The sequence below is a fragment of the Trematomus bernacchii genome, unplaced genomic scaffold, assembly GCF_902827165.1.
Source record: "Trematomus bernacchii unplaced genomic scaffold, fTreBer1.1, whole genome shotgun sequence".
NCBI classification, from domain to species: domain Eukaryota; kingdom Metazoa; phylum Chordata; class Actinopteri; order Perciformes; family Nototheniidae; genus Trematomus; species Trematomus bernacchii.
This window is the reverse complement of record NW_022987567.1, coordinates 9,349,363-9,365,375: the sequence shown is the minus strand read 5'-3', so window position 1 is coordinate 9,365,375 and position 16,013 is coordinate 9,349,363. Positions and strand designations below refer to the sequence as shown.

Here is a 16,013-nt window from a genome sequence, read left to right as displayed (position 1 = left end):
TATTTCTTTGGATAAACTTTGACTTTCTAGGCATGCAACTAAAACAAAGTATTTCCTACAAATTCAAAGTAGCACGAGGTGAGTAATCGATATAGAAATGGTCCTTTTTAGCGCTTAGTATTCCTTTAAAAGTCTACAATTGAAACTGAAACAAGTGTTTTGTTTATGGAGATGTTATCTGTCGGCAGTTTTCTTGTGAACTTGAGCTCCTCGGTGCGTGAATCACAGTCTGAGGTCACGTTGAGCAACATTTCCTAGAAAACACCACGTAACTTTTCCTACGAATCTCTTTGAATGTGGGTTTCATCAGTTTAGATTTGATCTTATCTGTGGAAATAGTTTACAGCACACATTCAGTAGACATATTTATTTAAAGGTGACAGCAGGAGCAGACTTCACTGCCTCTTTATTCTGCATTTAGATGCACATTTCTTTTTTAAAAAGCCAGTGAAAGGCTGGCAGATTTGGAAAGCGTCTCGTACAGTGAAGCACTTTCTCCTCCACACACAGACTCGGCTGTTCATCGTCTGCAGCTCAGGTTCAGATATAAATTCAGAAATCCTCCCGCACAAGTCCTCCTTGTCCTCCTCTAACCCTGAAGTCCAGACAGCTTTTAGTAGAGAAGGCTCTTCTTGCATTGCTAATGTTGATGAGTACCTATTCCATGAGTTCATATGGAGACAGACGGGGCTAATATTTAGAAAATGTAAATTGCTGTGTCTCATTTCGGATACCTTAGTACACTGCATGTCATACACTGTAAACACTTGTGCAATACATGGATTAGAATGACTGGTTTCGTCTTAAAGGTCCCCTATTATACTGTTTTTCATCAATATATTATAGGTCTCAGATATATACAAAACATGTTATGACATCATAAAGTGGCCAAAATCTGATCAGCTCATTTTCAGACAGGTTTTTATAAAAATGGATCAGGACAAAAAGAGAGAGAATCTTTGTTCCTGAAACTTTCAGATGTAGAAGAGACATGAAGAAGAGGGGACACATGTTGATGAAGAAGAGACATGAAGAAGAGGGGACACATGTTGATGTAGAAGAGACATGAAGAAGAGGGGACACATGTTGATGTAGAAGAGACATGAAGAAGAGGGGACACATGTTGATGTAGAAGAGACATGAAGAAGAGGGGACACATGTTGATGTAGAAGAGACATGAAGAAGAGGGGACACATGTTGATGTAGAAGAGACATGAAGAAGAGGGGACACATGTTGATGTAGAAGAGACATGAAGAAGAGGGGACACATGTTGATGTAGAAGAGACATGAGGAAGAGGGGACACATGTTGATGAAGAAGATCCATGAAGAAGAGGGGACACATGTTGATGAAGAAGAGACATGAAGAAGAGGGGACACATGTTGATGTAGAAGAGACATGAAGAAGAGGGGACACATGTTGATGTAGAAGAGACATGAAGAAGAGGGGACACATGTTGATGAAGAAGAGACATGAAGAAGAGGGGACACATGTTGATGTAGAAGAGACATGAAGAAGAGGGGACACATGTTGATGTAGAAGAGACATGAAGAAGAGGGGACACATGTTGATGTAGAAGAGACATGGAGAAGAGGGGACACATGTTGATGTAGAAGAGACATGAAGAAGAGGGGACACATGTTGATGTAGAAGAGACATGAACAAGAGGGGACACATGTTGATGTAGAAGAGACATGAAGAAGAGGGGACACATGTTGATGTAGAAGAGACATGAAGAAGAGGGGACACATGTTGATGTAGAAGAGACATGGAGAAGAGGGGACGCATGTTGATGTAGAAGAGACATGAAGAAGAGGGGACACATGTTGATGTAGAAGAGACATGAAGAAGAGGGGACACATGTTGATGTAGAAGAGACATGAAGAAGAGGGGACACATGTTGATGTAGAAGAGACGTGAAGAAGAGGGGACACATGTTGATGAAGAAGAGATATGAAGAAGAGGGGACACATGTTGATGTAGAAGAGACATGAAGAAGTGGATTTTGCATAATAGGTGACCTTTAAATTAAATATGGTAGCTGTGCACTAACCAGAAGTGACGGTAGCCGCTCTTAGTTAGCTAGCTAGCAACCATCGTTCCCAGTACCATTAGCAATTTGATCAAAAGTGCACAGAAAACCAAGCCATTCAGGAACGTTTTTTACTTTCATTGTAGTTTCCAATGCAGCCTTTTGGCCGAGCAAGAGGTGGATAAAACATAAATCTTGCAAAGGAAAATATCAAATACAACACCAAATCATGGAGATGGGGAACGTTGGCTAGTTAGCTTGTTAGATATATAGCTAACGTTAGCTAGTTAGCTTGTTAGATATATAGCTAACGTTAGCTTGTTAGATATATAGCTAACGTTAGCTAGTTAGCTTGTTAGATATATAGCTAACGTTAGCTAGTTAGCTTGTTAGATATATAGCTAATGTTAGCTAGTTAGCTTGTTAGATATATAGCTAACGTTTGCTAAATCTTATCACATGACGTCCATGATTAGGGAAATTCAGTAGGTAAAATGGGGTGAGTTTTTACTGGCAAACGTTAACTACATTGTTAAATATATAGCAAACATTCACTAGTTTTTTAGATAGAGTTCGCTCACACCGTATTGTTATCCCCGTGTTTGGGGAAGTGCAGTAGGTAAAATACATACACCGGAAATGGCCGATTTGCACGGGATTAAATCACAGAAGACCTTCGCAGTAATTATACATTCCTAAAGCTCCCTGTGAAATACTAGTCGGATGCCAACATTGCTTATTGTCTCCCACATAGCACAAAGCTAACGTTAGCTAGTTAGATATATAGCTTGTTAGCTCGTTAGATTTAGATAACAGTCTCTCAGGCTACTGTAATCACATGAAGTCCATGTTTGGGGAAATGTTACAGCTATTATGGGTGAGTTTTTAGTTGACAAACAACGGAAATTGCCGATCAGCATGGGATTAAATCACAGAAGACCTTCGCAGTAATTATACATGTCTAAAGCTCCCCAGGTAATTATAGTGCGATGCCAACAGGGCTTATTGTCTCCCACATCGCACAATAACCTGACCATCTGTTATCCCCCGGCTGCCAGGTGCTGTGACATCTTTTTCCAACATAGCAACACCTGATTTAGCGCCCTTCAGTCTGCAGCACTTGTTACTCCACAGCGTTGGAAAAGAAACGTCCTTGCCAACACGCATGAACTCTCCGAACTCGTGTTCATCGTCCTCTTTGTACTGGAGCTTCATCACAGCTTCAGACACTCGTGCCCTTTTAAGAGAAGGGTGCAAAACTCCCGTGCTGCTGCTTGATCTTCATCCGGAAAAATGATGTCACCGTGAGACAAAAGGCAGCAGCTGTCACATGAAGAACAGAAATCCCTCCATTGTAAACACTTCGCAGACTGGTGGTCTCACACACACTCTTCACACAGCGTTGGTGTGTGTTGGCTCTGATTCTGATGCTAACGGTGTGTGTGTCTCCATCATGCTGAGCTTCTCCGAGCCGTTCCTCGGTTCCTCTCTCCGTCTTCGTCTCCTCCAACACAACCGGCACCTCCGACTGACGGAAAGAGAAACACGTTAGCGTTTAAATACAGCTGAAAATGAACCATGCAGGAATAAAATAAGCTATCCATATTGAGTCAAATATGATGCTAATTTACGTAAAATAGCAGTAAAGGGGCTAGATAGTGTAAATCATCATGCAGAGTTGAATATAAACACTGAATAGAGTAGAAATAACTTTGAACTTGGAGTGCGTGTTACTCTGTTTAGATTGGAACCAAATGTTATTTATTTAAAATAAAGTTTTACTCAATTTAAGTAGAATTTACACCAAAAAATACTTTGTAAAAGCTTAAAATGACTCAAGCTAGCTTCTCCTAACAACTATGTTTTTTTGTATATATATCAGAATACCGCCAACACAACCGGCACCTCCGACTGAGGGAAAGACAAAATGAGTTAGCGTTTAAATACAGCAGAAATTAACCATGCTAAAAAAGAATTGCTATCCATATTGAGTAAAATAGCAGTGAAGTTGATCTAATTGAATGCTATACAGTGTTAATCATCATGCAGAGTTGAATATGAACACTGAGTAGAGAAGAAATAACTCTGAAAAGGGAACTCTGTACTGTACTGTGTTTAAATTGGAACCAAATGTTATATATTTAAAAAAAGGTTTTACTCAATTTAAGTAGAATTTATACAAAAAATGTACTTTGTAAAAGCTTAAAATGACTTGTATCAGAGTAACGCTAACTTCTCCTAACAACGTTTACGTTTCTTTTAATATATAATGGTTTGTATTGCTGTTTTTAATAAAATACAAACTAGTTTTTGTATTTTATTGGTATTTATGGGCTTATATCCCCTACCATAGTGTTTAAGATCAATTTGATTGCGCGACAAACACACTTTCAAGAGTGTGATGATTTTCAGCACTGCAGAAAATTACTATTTCATAAGGAAAAACCTGCAAACATGGTAAGGTCTTAACCCAATGAAAGATACTTAATGAACAAGTAACACTGCTGGGAAATAAGTTTAGTCACTTTATCACGAAGGTCAGATGAGTAGTTTGATGCCGTGGAATAATGCGTAGAAAATATGCGAAGTGTTAAAATGTCAAAGCTTGTGTAAAATAAAAAACGTCCTCGTCTTAATGCTAAGCTAAGCGTCTCCTGGCTCTAGATACTTCTTTCAAAAGCTTCTAACTTGCCCAAAAAAGACATATTTTCCCACCATTATTTTATGTAGAACAACACAGGAACTTACTGTGAACAAATACAGATGAATACGATGAGAAGAATCAGGAAAACGAGCCCCGCGATGACGCAGGCGATTATTATTTGTCGTTTCTCTCCTATCCGCCAATCCAAGTCCAGATATTCACATCTGGAGCCGATGTAGCCATGCTGACACCTGAGAAAAAAACAAATACTTTCACTGTTTTGATATAACAGACAATAAAGAAACACTACTGCCTCTTTTACAGGGGTGGGAAGTAGTGGAGTACAAATACTTTGTTACCGTACTTAAGTACATTTTTCTGGTATCAGTACTTTACTCCACTACTTATTTTTCTGACGACTTTTTACTTTGACTTCTTACATTTTGAACACAAATACCTGTACTTTCTACTTCTTACATGTTGAACCCAAATACCTGTACTTTCTACTTCTTACATGTTGAACACAAATACCTGTACTTTCTACTTCTTACATGTTGAACCCAAATACCTGTACTTTCTACTTCTTACATGTTGAACCCAAATACCTGTACTTTCTACTTCTTACATTTTGAACCCAAATACCTGTACTTTCTACTTCTTACATGTTGAACACAAATACCTGTACTTTCTACTTCTTACATGTTGAACACAAATACCTGTACTTTCTACTTCTTACATTTTGAACCCAAATACCTGTACTTTCTACTTCTTACATGTTGAACACAAATACCTGTACTTTCTACTTCTTACATTTTGAACACAAATACCTGTACTTTCTACTTCTTACATGTTGAACCCAAATACCTGTACTTTCTACTTCTTACATGTTGAACACAAATACCTGTACTTTCTACTTCTTACATGTTGAACACAAATACCTGTACTTTCTACTTCTTACATTTTGAACACAAATACCTGTACTTTCTACTTCTTACATGTTGAATACAAATACCTGTACTTTCTACTTCTTACATGTTGAACACAAATACCTGTACTTTCTACTTCTTACATGTTGAACACAAATACCTGTACTTTCTACTTCATACTTTTTACTGAAGTACATTTCAAAGCCCTCTTTACTTTGACTTGAGTAAAGAAGTTTAGTCAGTACTTCTACTTTCACCAGAGTACTTTTAAACACGAGTATCTGTACTTCTACTTGAGGAAAGGATGTGTGTACTTTTGCCATTTCTGCTCTTTTATCCGTGTTTTTGCAGCGTCTTACCTGCAGGACGGTGCATTCTGTTCTTTAATGTAACGGCACTCCCCGTGGATGCAGTAGTTTGTTAAAGCCTCGGGACATTTTGAGAAGTGTCCGGTCCACTGCCCTGTATCTGTCGTGCTTTCTGGAGAAATAAGATGATAACCTTTAAAATGAGTTTCAGGATGATTGTGTTCACCAGCTTTTCACCATCTGTTGAAATTTGGAGATTATGCGCCCAAATACATTGTTTTTATTACATTTGGGGGAGCAAAGTTGTACGTTTGCTAACCAACTTTTTGACTTATTAAACACATCGTATCATCATACAGTCCCCATAATCAACTGAGTATAATTATCAGTATATCCGACACAGTCTCGCGGCATTTCGTGTTATAGTCACGACATTTAATCTATTGATTCGTGTTCATCAACACGATTTCCCCATTTTTTTCGTGTCACACAGAACGATTTTAGAAGAAATGTATTTATATTGGTAGTGTGTTTCGTGCCTGCACCAAATAATAACAAATTAGAAGGAAAGAAATATTTAAAAAAATACAGATTTCTGTATTCTGAGGCTCTGAGCCATTTCTTTTCCTCAAGGACGGCAAAAAAACTCCGACATTATACAATTTAAAATAAAAGGGATAGGGTTAGGCTTAGGGTAAGATATTGAGTAAGAAAATGTTTCTATGAACCACACAGCTTCTGGTCTTCCAAGACCCGACCGGACAAAAAGACGTGTTGCAGGCACGAAACATACTACCAATAGAAATACATTGCTTTTAAAATCGTTCTGTGTGACACGAAAAAAATGCGAAAATCGTGTTGGTGAACACGAATCAATAGATTAAATTAATTTCGTGACTAATAACACGAAATGCCGTGAGACTGGGTTGGTATATCAGTGATCATTATTGCTATTTTCAGCAAAAGTTAAATCAAAATCCCAACTTTTTTTCCCCCAAACCTTGGAATCATGCTTTCATATGTTTTGTAATTTGCATGTCTGCTTTCTTAAACCTAAAAAATGGAAAAGTGAAGTACTCGAAAAAGCGAAGAAAGTATCACTGTTAGCTAAATTGCTTCAATGAAAGATGTAGTTTACAATGTTAAGAACCATCTAGACAACTGCTTAATCATGGACTGATAACAGAACATAAGACAGACTAGTTAATGTTAAAATAACATGGTTGGTTAGTTGGAGTTAGCATAAAGAGCTAGCTTAAGTCAGCTTAAAGTAGACTCTCCTACTGTTAAAGCAAGGAAAACAGGAAAAAAAACAGCCGCTGATTGTTAGCTAAAATCTGCTTTAGAGGTCAATGAAAGTCTGTCATTTCCGATGGGAATCTGACAGTTTACAAAGGTAAGAAACATTTAGTTGAACTGCTTAATCATGGACTTAAAATAGAACAAATAACCCTAACCCTAAAAGACAGGCTAGTTAATGACAAAAGAAACTGCTTGTTAGCTCGTTCATTAGCTTAAAGAGCTAGCTTAAGTTAGCTTAAAGTAGAGAGTACTGTTGGTGAAATACCAAATTGATTTACAAGTAACTTTGCCAGCTAACGTTAGCTTCCTAATTGGACAGGATTTGGCGGTGGAAATCAGACGTTTGTGAACAAACCGTAGCAAGAAAGTAGAAAGTACATTTGGTGAAATACCCGACAAATCTTCGAGTCAACGTTAGCTAATTTAGCCAGCCAACGTTAGCTTCCAAATTCGACATGAATTGGCGGCGGAGATCGGACAAACTGTAGCAACAAGACGACTCTTTTGCTTTCTAAAGATCAACATCTTATTATTTAGCATTAGCATTGTTGATTTCATTGTTTTGGGATGTAGTGGAGGGTTAATCCAATATATAGGTGGTGTAGAAATGCAGGAAATATGTTGTAATTCACAAGTCCTCTCCCTTTAGACCCCACACTAACTCATGAAGAACACCAGAGAGTTGTTTTAAAAAGCCGAGCTATTTCTGTAACGTTCTGTCAGCTTCTCCTTTTGACTTACACCCTCACCTCCTGGCACGGCATAAATAGTTTGCAATTTGATCCAGAGAGGAGTGATGAATCATTGCTGGAAGTGTCACCGGGTCTTTTTAACCACGTGTCGCAATCATTACATTACCAACTCAACTGAACACATGGTGGATAAAGTTACACTCATTCCCATTCTGTTTCTCCTCCACCAAACACTCCCTAACACAGCTGCTAGTCGACCAAAACGCTGAACTTCTGACCCCTGAAGTTACACATAATGCTCGTTATACTACAAGCTGCCGCTGCCTTTACTGCACGGCCCATTATCTGTGAATACGAGCTCGTAAAGTAATACTGCTGCTCTGGAGACTTCAATGAAAGCGCTTCAATAGAAACTGAAACACGAGATCAGGCTTGCAGCCGTTAGCTCCGTGTTGAAAAGAAAAATATCAAGTTACAAAGTTTGAAGGGATAGTTTGGGAAATAGGAAGCAGTTGATGGCTTGTTTTGTTCAAGCTAAAGCCAGACGTTGGATGTGAAAGGGAATTACCAGCACCTTAACATCAAATTAATTAACATTTTCCGTCTAATTTGTTTAATTTGTACGAGAAACATAGCGTAAAAATCACATATTTTGTATTTGTTGAAAGGAGAACAGTGGTGAACAACCCCCATTTCCATTTTTTCAGCCAAGCTAAGCTAAGCTAACCTGCTATGGTTTCATAGACGCTGTGTATATATACATGTTTTTCACTTACATTTTGGTATACTGCACAAACTGTATTTTTTATTGTAATTTTACGTATATTTTTGCGCATTTATAACAATTTTAAAACATTTTTGTAACAATATTTGCATATTTTTTACAACCTTATTCGTCCTACTGTGTTTATGCAAAAACCAGAACAATTCCTTGTATGTGTAAACATAATAAACCCTAACTCTGATTAAATTGGTACAGAAATAAGTGGTTTCAATATTCAAGAAAGCAAAGCATATATCTGAAGACGAGGAACTATTCACTTGAAGTTGATTTTGATAAAGCAGTCATTTTGATGCAGGTAATACATACAAAAAAGACTAACATTTTAAGGATTTAAACTACAAGCCTGCCTGATGTTTACGAAGAAGCTGAAGGAGGCCCATCATTTCTATAACGAGCTTTTGAGAGAATATGGAAAACATCCAAACTCCTTTATGGCCCAGTTGAAGCCCCCCTTTCCCACCTGTCCATATCTACCTGTGCCGTTGTCTCCGTGTCCGATTGACACGGTTTGATTGGCAGACGCTTCGGTCACATGACTGCCGGCCAGAGAGTATTTGCACAAAGCCAGAGCTGCAGACAAACACACAAACACAGGTAAACACCCACAACAAAAACACTTGCAAATATATGCACATGCACAATGTTTTTTAACCAATTTGTGTCCACATAAAGTAGTAGTTTTCCTCTTTTTTCATTTCAAGAATACCCAGACAAAATATACAGGGAAAATGCAATAAATATTATAACTAAGTATTTTATATACGATAGGGAGAAGGAAGTAGGAGTTTCTACCCCTTTTTGATATATTGTTATACACTTAAAGTGGGAATAGATAACATTTCTCCCTCAACTTAGCAATGTAAAGTAAACATTGAATGCACAATGTAATGTGTGCAGAGAAATGACACAATCAGTGTTTACAAAGCATTACTGTCTCCTTTCAGGTTCAAAATCTCCCTTTCACAATAAAAGCCCTAGACTTAAACACCACTGCTTCCTAGACATCATTCACTAGGTACATTTACTCAAGTACTTAAGTATGATTTTGAGGTGCTTGAGTATTTCCATTTTACGAGTAAATTCACAAGCTACCCTGCAGTATACAAAGTCATTCAAACTAGCTGCACCTTTACCAGCTTTGAGAACACTTTCATGATCAATCATTATAAAACATATCATATATATTATTCTGAAATGGACCAATCTGCACAATGACTACTTTTACTGTCGCTACTTTCACTATATTTTGATGAGAATACTTTTCTACTTTTACTTGAGGAACATTTTGAATGCAGGACTTTTACTGTAACAGAGTATTCCTACACTCTGGTACTTCTACTTTTACTCGAGTACAAGATCTGAGTACTTCTACTTTTACTCAAGTACACGATCTGAGTACTTCTACTTTTACTCAAGTACAAGATCTGAGTACTTCTACTTTTACTCAAGAACAAGATCTGAGTACTTCTACTTTTACTCAAGTACAAGATCTGAGTACTTCTACTTTTACTCAAGTACAAGATCTGAATACTTCTACTTTTACTCAAGTACAATATCTGAGTACTTCTACTTTTCCTCAAGATCTGAGTACTTCTACTTTTACTCAAGTACAAGATCTGAGTACTTCTACTTTTCCTCAAGATCTGAGTACTTCTACTTTTACTCAAGTACAAGATCTGAGTACTTCTACTTTTACTCAAGAACAAGATCTGAGTACTTCTACTTTTACTCAAGTACAAGATCTGAGTACTTCTACTTTGACTCAAGATCTGAGTACTTCTACTTTTACTCAAGTACAAGATCTGAGTACTTCTACTTTTACTCAAGAACAAGATCTGAATACTTCTACTTTTACTCAAGAACAAGATCTGAGTACTTCTACTTTGACTCAAGTACAAGATCTGAGTACTTCTACTTTTACTCAAGTACAAGATCTGAGTACTTCTACTTTTACTCAAGAACAAGATCTGAATACTTCTACTTTGACTCAAGATCTGAGTACTTCTATTTTGACTCAAGATCTGAGTACTTCTATTTTTACTCAAGTACAAGATCTGAGTACTTCTACTTTTACTCAAGAACAAGATCTGAATACTTCTACTTTTACTCAAGAACAAGATCTGAGTACTTCTACTTTGACTCAAGTACAAGATCTGAGTACTTCTACTTTTACTCAAGAACAAGATCTGAGTACTTCTACTTTGACTCAAGTACAAGATCTGAGTACTTCTACTTTTACTCAAGAACAAGATCTGAGTACTTCTACTGTTACTCAAGTACAAGATCTGAGTACTTCTTCTACTTTTACTCAAGTACAAGATCTGAGTACTTCTACTTATACTCAAGTACAAGATCTGAGTACTTCTACTTTGACTCAAGATTTACCTTACTCAAGAACAGATCTGACTACTTTACTCAAGAACAAGATCTGAGTACTTCTACTTTGACTCAAGTACAAGATCTGAGTACTTCTACTTTTACTCAAGAACAAGATCTGAGTACTTCTACTGTTACTCAAGTACAAGATCTGAGTACTTCTACTTTTACTCAAGTACAAGATCTGAGTACTTCTACTTATACTCAAGTACAAGATCTGAGTACTTCTACTTTGACTCAAGTACAAGATCTGAGTACTTCTACTTTTACTCAAGGACAAGATCTGAGTACTTCTATAATGTACAGGTTATATCCTCTCAAATCATCTATTTATTTCCCATTGTAATATGTGTGTTACTTGTTACATGTTTAATTTCCTCACTACAGCTGTTCTGTAAATTAACTTCTTTGACTATTCATCTTAAACATCCAGATTCCTCTCGGATAGTGTTTAGTCTCTCTCATTTGAACTAACTTCTGGATACTATTAGGTAGACATTTTGTTTTTTTTGCGCTGTTTATAGGAATCTACAAAGGAGATGCCAAAGAAAACACATGATCACAATTAAAGTTACTGAAGAAAAGATGCAGAGTCATGACTCCAGTTGGCCTTAAAAGGTAGGAGATCTCTCACTCTCACTCTCTCTCTCACACTCTCTCTCTCTCTCTCACACACTCACACACGCACACACACACACACACACACACATACACACACACACACACACACACACACACACACACACACACACACACACACACACACACCACACACACACACACACACACACACACACACACACACACACACACACACACAGTCAACAAGCCTCAGCTAATAGTCTCACTTAGAGCAAAACCAGTTTTTTTGTCACAATGAAGGTGGTTTAAATTATCTTTATTGACACAAACAGGCAACTCTGACACACACGCACACCACACACACACACACACACACACACACACACACACACACACACACACACACACACACACACACACACACACACACACACACACACACTTAACATTAACCACAGACGTGTATGATTGAGTCCACATTAGGGAAGCCTGTTTGACAGTGACTAATGAGAGTGGAAATATTGCAGGTGTATTTACTCAATCATTAACCAACTCAAAAGTCTAAATATAGCTCAAAGGAAAAGCACTGTCTTCTGACCTGCTTTACTCTGAAGGCACATGGATGATGAAAAAGTGCGGCAACAGTCAAAACAAATGCAAAACAGGCACTTTTTAACACTTTGCATGTGTTTAAATACACACTTTAATATCTACCATGGTTGAATTGTGTCTAAAAACTCAAAACAACAACATACAAAGCATATCAAATAGATATAACGTTATATACACGTTATTCAACAGTTTATGTCGAGTTATGGGGCTTATATCTTCTGTTGAATTGAGAATATTGATGACAATTATCACGAAAAGCACATGTTGAATATATGAATTATATGTAAACGTGACTTTAACATGTCTGTTTAAGGATTATGTGATTCTGTTATGAGAAGTGAACATCTTACCTGTCAGTACCCCTGCATACAGTCTGTACACCTGGGCCATCCTCACTTTATGATAAATACAAAAAACGCTAATCCAAGTTCAGATCCATTGAGAAAAAACTGATAAATCAGAGGTCAACGACCTTTAGTGAAAGTGCGGACACTGGAAGTTCCCCAGGTGTGTGTGTGTGTGTGTGTGTGTGTGTGTGTGTGTGTGTGTGTGTGTGTGTGTGTGTGTGTGTGTGTGTGTGTGTGTGTGTCTGTGTGAGAGTGGCATTGTGATCCTGCATTACAGGCAGTCTGGTTCATAGTGAGCCTTTAAAGCATGAGGCACTGTGTGTGTGTGTGTGTGTGTGTGTGTGTGTGTGTGAGTGTGTGTGAGGATAAAAAAAGGGGTGGCACTGAAACCCAACTCCCGGCTCCCCGCCTCCTTTAAAGGAGACTCAGCAGGTTATTTCCTGCTTGGGAACAACTGCACCTTTTATACCTGCTCTCCTTTTTCTCAAAGAATGAAGCAACAGGTGGAAGTGAACAATACGCAGCTTTTATTAGTTTGTATAGACATCTCTAAGCGGTCGACCAATCACAACAGAGCCGGCCAGCTGACCAATCAGAGCAGACTGGGCTCTGGTTTCAGAGGTGCTGCAGCACAGGCAGTCTGAGAAGAATAAAGAGCTTTTTGAACATTAAAGGGGACCTATCATGCAAAATGCACTGTTTGATGTCTTTGATACACAAAAAGGTGTCCCATGTGTCAGGAGACTCACAAAGTGTCAGAAAACAAAACCCTCTCTCTTTTCCTCTCATCGCTAACACTCAGAGCTAATCTGTACTGGAGAGAGCATGTGTAAAGAAGCAGGAACTCACCTTGTGGTAAACCTGAGAGAAAAAAAGTATTTGAGCTCCATACTGTTTTCAGAAATAATCCGTGATGTGGTTTGGCCATACTTAACACAAACAAAATACACTCACACTACTGCACTAGCCTACCACCATAGACTACAGCTTACTTGCAACTACTTACCAGCTACAATTAAACCACCTTTTGGGCGGTGGTGGCGAAGTCCATAGGGACTTGGCTTGGCAACTGGAAGGTCACCAGGGGCCAAGTGCTACCGAGGTGTCCCTGAGCAAGGCACCGTTCCCTAAACTGCTCCCCAGCTATGGGCAAAAATAGCAGGGGCAGATGGGGCTCATAGCCATGGAAGGCAACCCATCTAGGAGAAGGACACTCTGAACTAAAAACCAGGGTTGCGGTCGAATAGTCCATTTAGCTTAGGAACCTTCCTAACGGAGTGAAATGACCCGGAAGTCCCTCAGTGGCAGCCATGATGAAGTGCCGTTCCAATTCTCTAAATTAAAAGGAAAGGAGGTTTCAAACTTCCTTTATAACCTCCTTTAGCTTAGGAACCACTGGACCTCCCTAACCTAAAGGAGAGGAGAAAATGCTGCCCCACAATGCCTTGCGGCCGCAGCATTTGCCGTCACACAACAATCGGCCGTTCACGGAAACAACCGATTATGACCGAGAAATGATATCATGAAAGTTACGGTGCATTTTAAAACGTATGTGGTAAGTTGCCAAAGTGCTTTGTTTTGAACGTTCATCAGTATTATAATCAAAAAGAGAAATATGAACGTTAGTTTTTACTGAAATGATCAAATAAAGTCAACATTTATGACCTCCGCTGGCGCATCATAAACACGTGGGATAGTGAAAGTGCAGTCGGATTCTCTAAAGTACCGCAGTCTCTTCTCCTAAGTCCTTTTGAATTCTCCTATCCACTATCCCTTAACCCCATGACGTTTCACTCAGAGGTCAAGGAATAGACGATAAACTTAGGAGCTGATTTTTGGACTATTCGACTGCAACCCGGAAGGTTTCTCATTTCTCTAATTTCCCCTCCTCGACTGCTCGAATCCTCGGTCCTCCAGTAGTGACCCGGAAATGGATTTCAGCGTGCCATGTTGAAGGACATCTCATTTCTCAGGGGGGGGTGGATATATCCAGTCTCTGATTGTGTTACGTTATTATGAGAGTGCTCTCATACTTGTTTGATTCTGAAATTGTATATATTTATATAAATATATGTGTCATGTGTGTTCGCATCTGTAGCCTGTTATTGTCTCATTATACCGCACTGTGAATGAATTAAAGTATATATATAAGTGGTCATGAACACATCTGTCCATCAGACAGAGGGCTGCTGTGCCTCCTGTCATCATTAATGGACGTCTCTTTAAAATGACCGCTCAGAGGAGAGGAGTTCTCATTTCTCTAACCGCCTGCTGCTTCCCCTCCTCTCTCCTCGGTTCCCCTCCTCGGCTCCTCCGCTCGCATCTCCTGTGGGCGGGACTAACTCACGAGGATAGGAGTCGAGGAGGGGAGTCGAGGAGGGGAATTAGAGAAATTAGAAACCTTCCCGGTCACTACCTGACTGGACTCAACGCTGAGTGTGTCCGTCAGGAAACACGCTGTTTACAAACAGTTCCAGCAAACATCCAGATGATAACCTCATGTTTTTTTTAACTTACCTGTGTTTAGTCTGGAAAAAGGTAAATGTGTGCATTTTATTATAAAGTTGTGTTTATTTACAGACTGTTGCAAAAACTAAGAAGCTTATAAACATCAGGTTTAAAATTAAAAGAGCTTCACAAAAAACACAATGAAAGATGTTTGGAGTTTTATTTTAGTTATTCATTTTAATGTTTTGTCTAAGAGATGCTGATTTGAAACCGTTGTTACATTCAGTAACGGCATTTCCTGTTTCTGCCGGAGAGAGGGGAGTTTGTCCCAAAGCTTGCCGCTGTATTTACTCCCTCCATCTGACAGGAGGGAGCCTCGTTGAGCTGAGAGTCACTCCACGGAGGGGGAGTGTGTAGGGCGTGGTTTGGGATTGGGACACACACACACACACACAGTATTGTTCTTGTTCTCAACTTGGAAATACCACACCATCAATATGTCTTTTTGATTTTACAAATCACTCCCCTTTTAAACTGTATTCTTGTTTTACTGTCATATAGTATTTCATAACTGTTTCTCATTCATTCTCTTATTTCTTGTATAACTATAATGATCATATGAAGGTGAGCCTTGGAAATAATCTTTTACATAATAATTGCATTCACTGAACACGGGAAATTACAATCCTGCCGTCCTCTCTAGAGTCATGATGAGGTTCAGGTAAAGCACGGCGTATGAGGGAGAATTGTCCGGGGCTACAGAAAGAACATTGGCAGGCCAGAGGACGCCACGACTGCAACAACTAGAATTCTCACCGATATTAACTTGTGTTATGTCTTCCTTATTGCAATAGTAATTGTTATATGTGTCATGCTGCGTGTTCGGAGTCGGCACACACTCAACATCATCACTCTGGGTTCAGGGGTCTTTAGCTATGTGTTAGCATGTTGCCTTTGCAG

The 16,013-nt window shown here is 38.8% G+C and overlaps 1 protein-coding gene across 1 annotated transcript; it reads right to left on the bottom strand.

Annotated features, from left to right (window-relative positions):
* Positions 1-2,147: 2,147 nt before the first annotated feature.
* On the bottom strand, positions 2,148-12,926 carry btc (betacellulin, epidermal growth factor family member). The gene is made up of 5 exons (XM_034125654.1): positions 12,609-12,926; positions 9,163-9,258; positions 5,962-6,082; positions 4,781-4,927; positions 2,148-3,560 (listed from the first exon to the last, which is right to left on the bottom strand). Exons 1-5 carry the CDS (start codon positions 12,646-12,648, stop codon positions 3,425-3,427), a joined length of 540 nt encoding a protein of 179 aa, XP_033981545.1. The 5' UTR covers positions 12,649-12,926; the 3' UTR covers positions 2,148-3,424.
* Between the last annotated feature and the right edge of the window lie 3,087 nt (positions 12,927-16,013).

Coding starts and splice junctions, on each gene's coding strand:
- btc (XM_034125654.1), bottom strand. CDS start 12,648: ATGGCCCAGGTGTACAGACTGTATGCAGGGGTACTGACAG. Junction 9,259..12,608: donor GTATGCAGGGGTACTGACAG/GTAAGATGTTCA, acceptor GTTTGTCTGCAG/CTCTGGCTTTGTGCAAATAC. Junction 6,083..9,162: donor ACACGGAGACAACGGCACAG/GTAGATATGGAC, acceptor TTATTTCTCCAG/AAAGCACGACAGATACAGGG.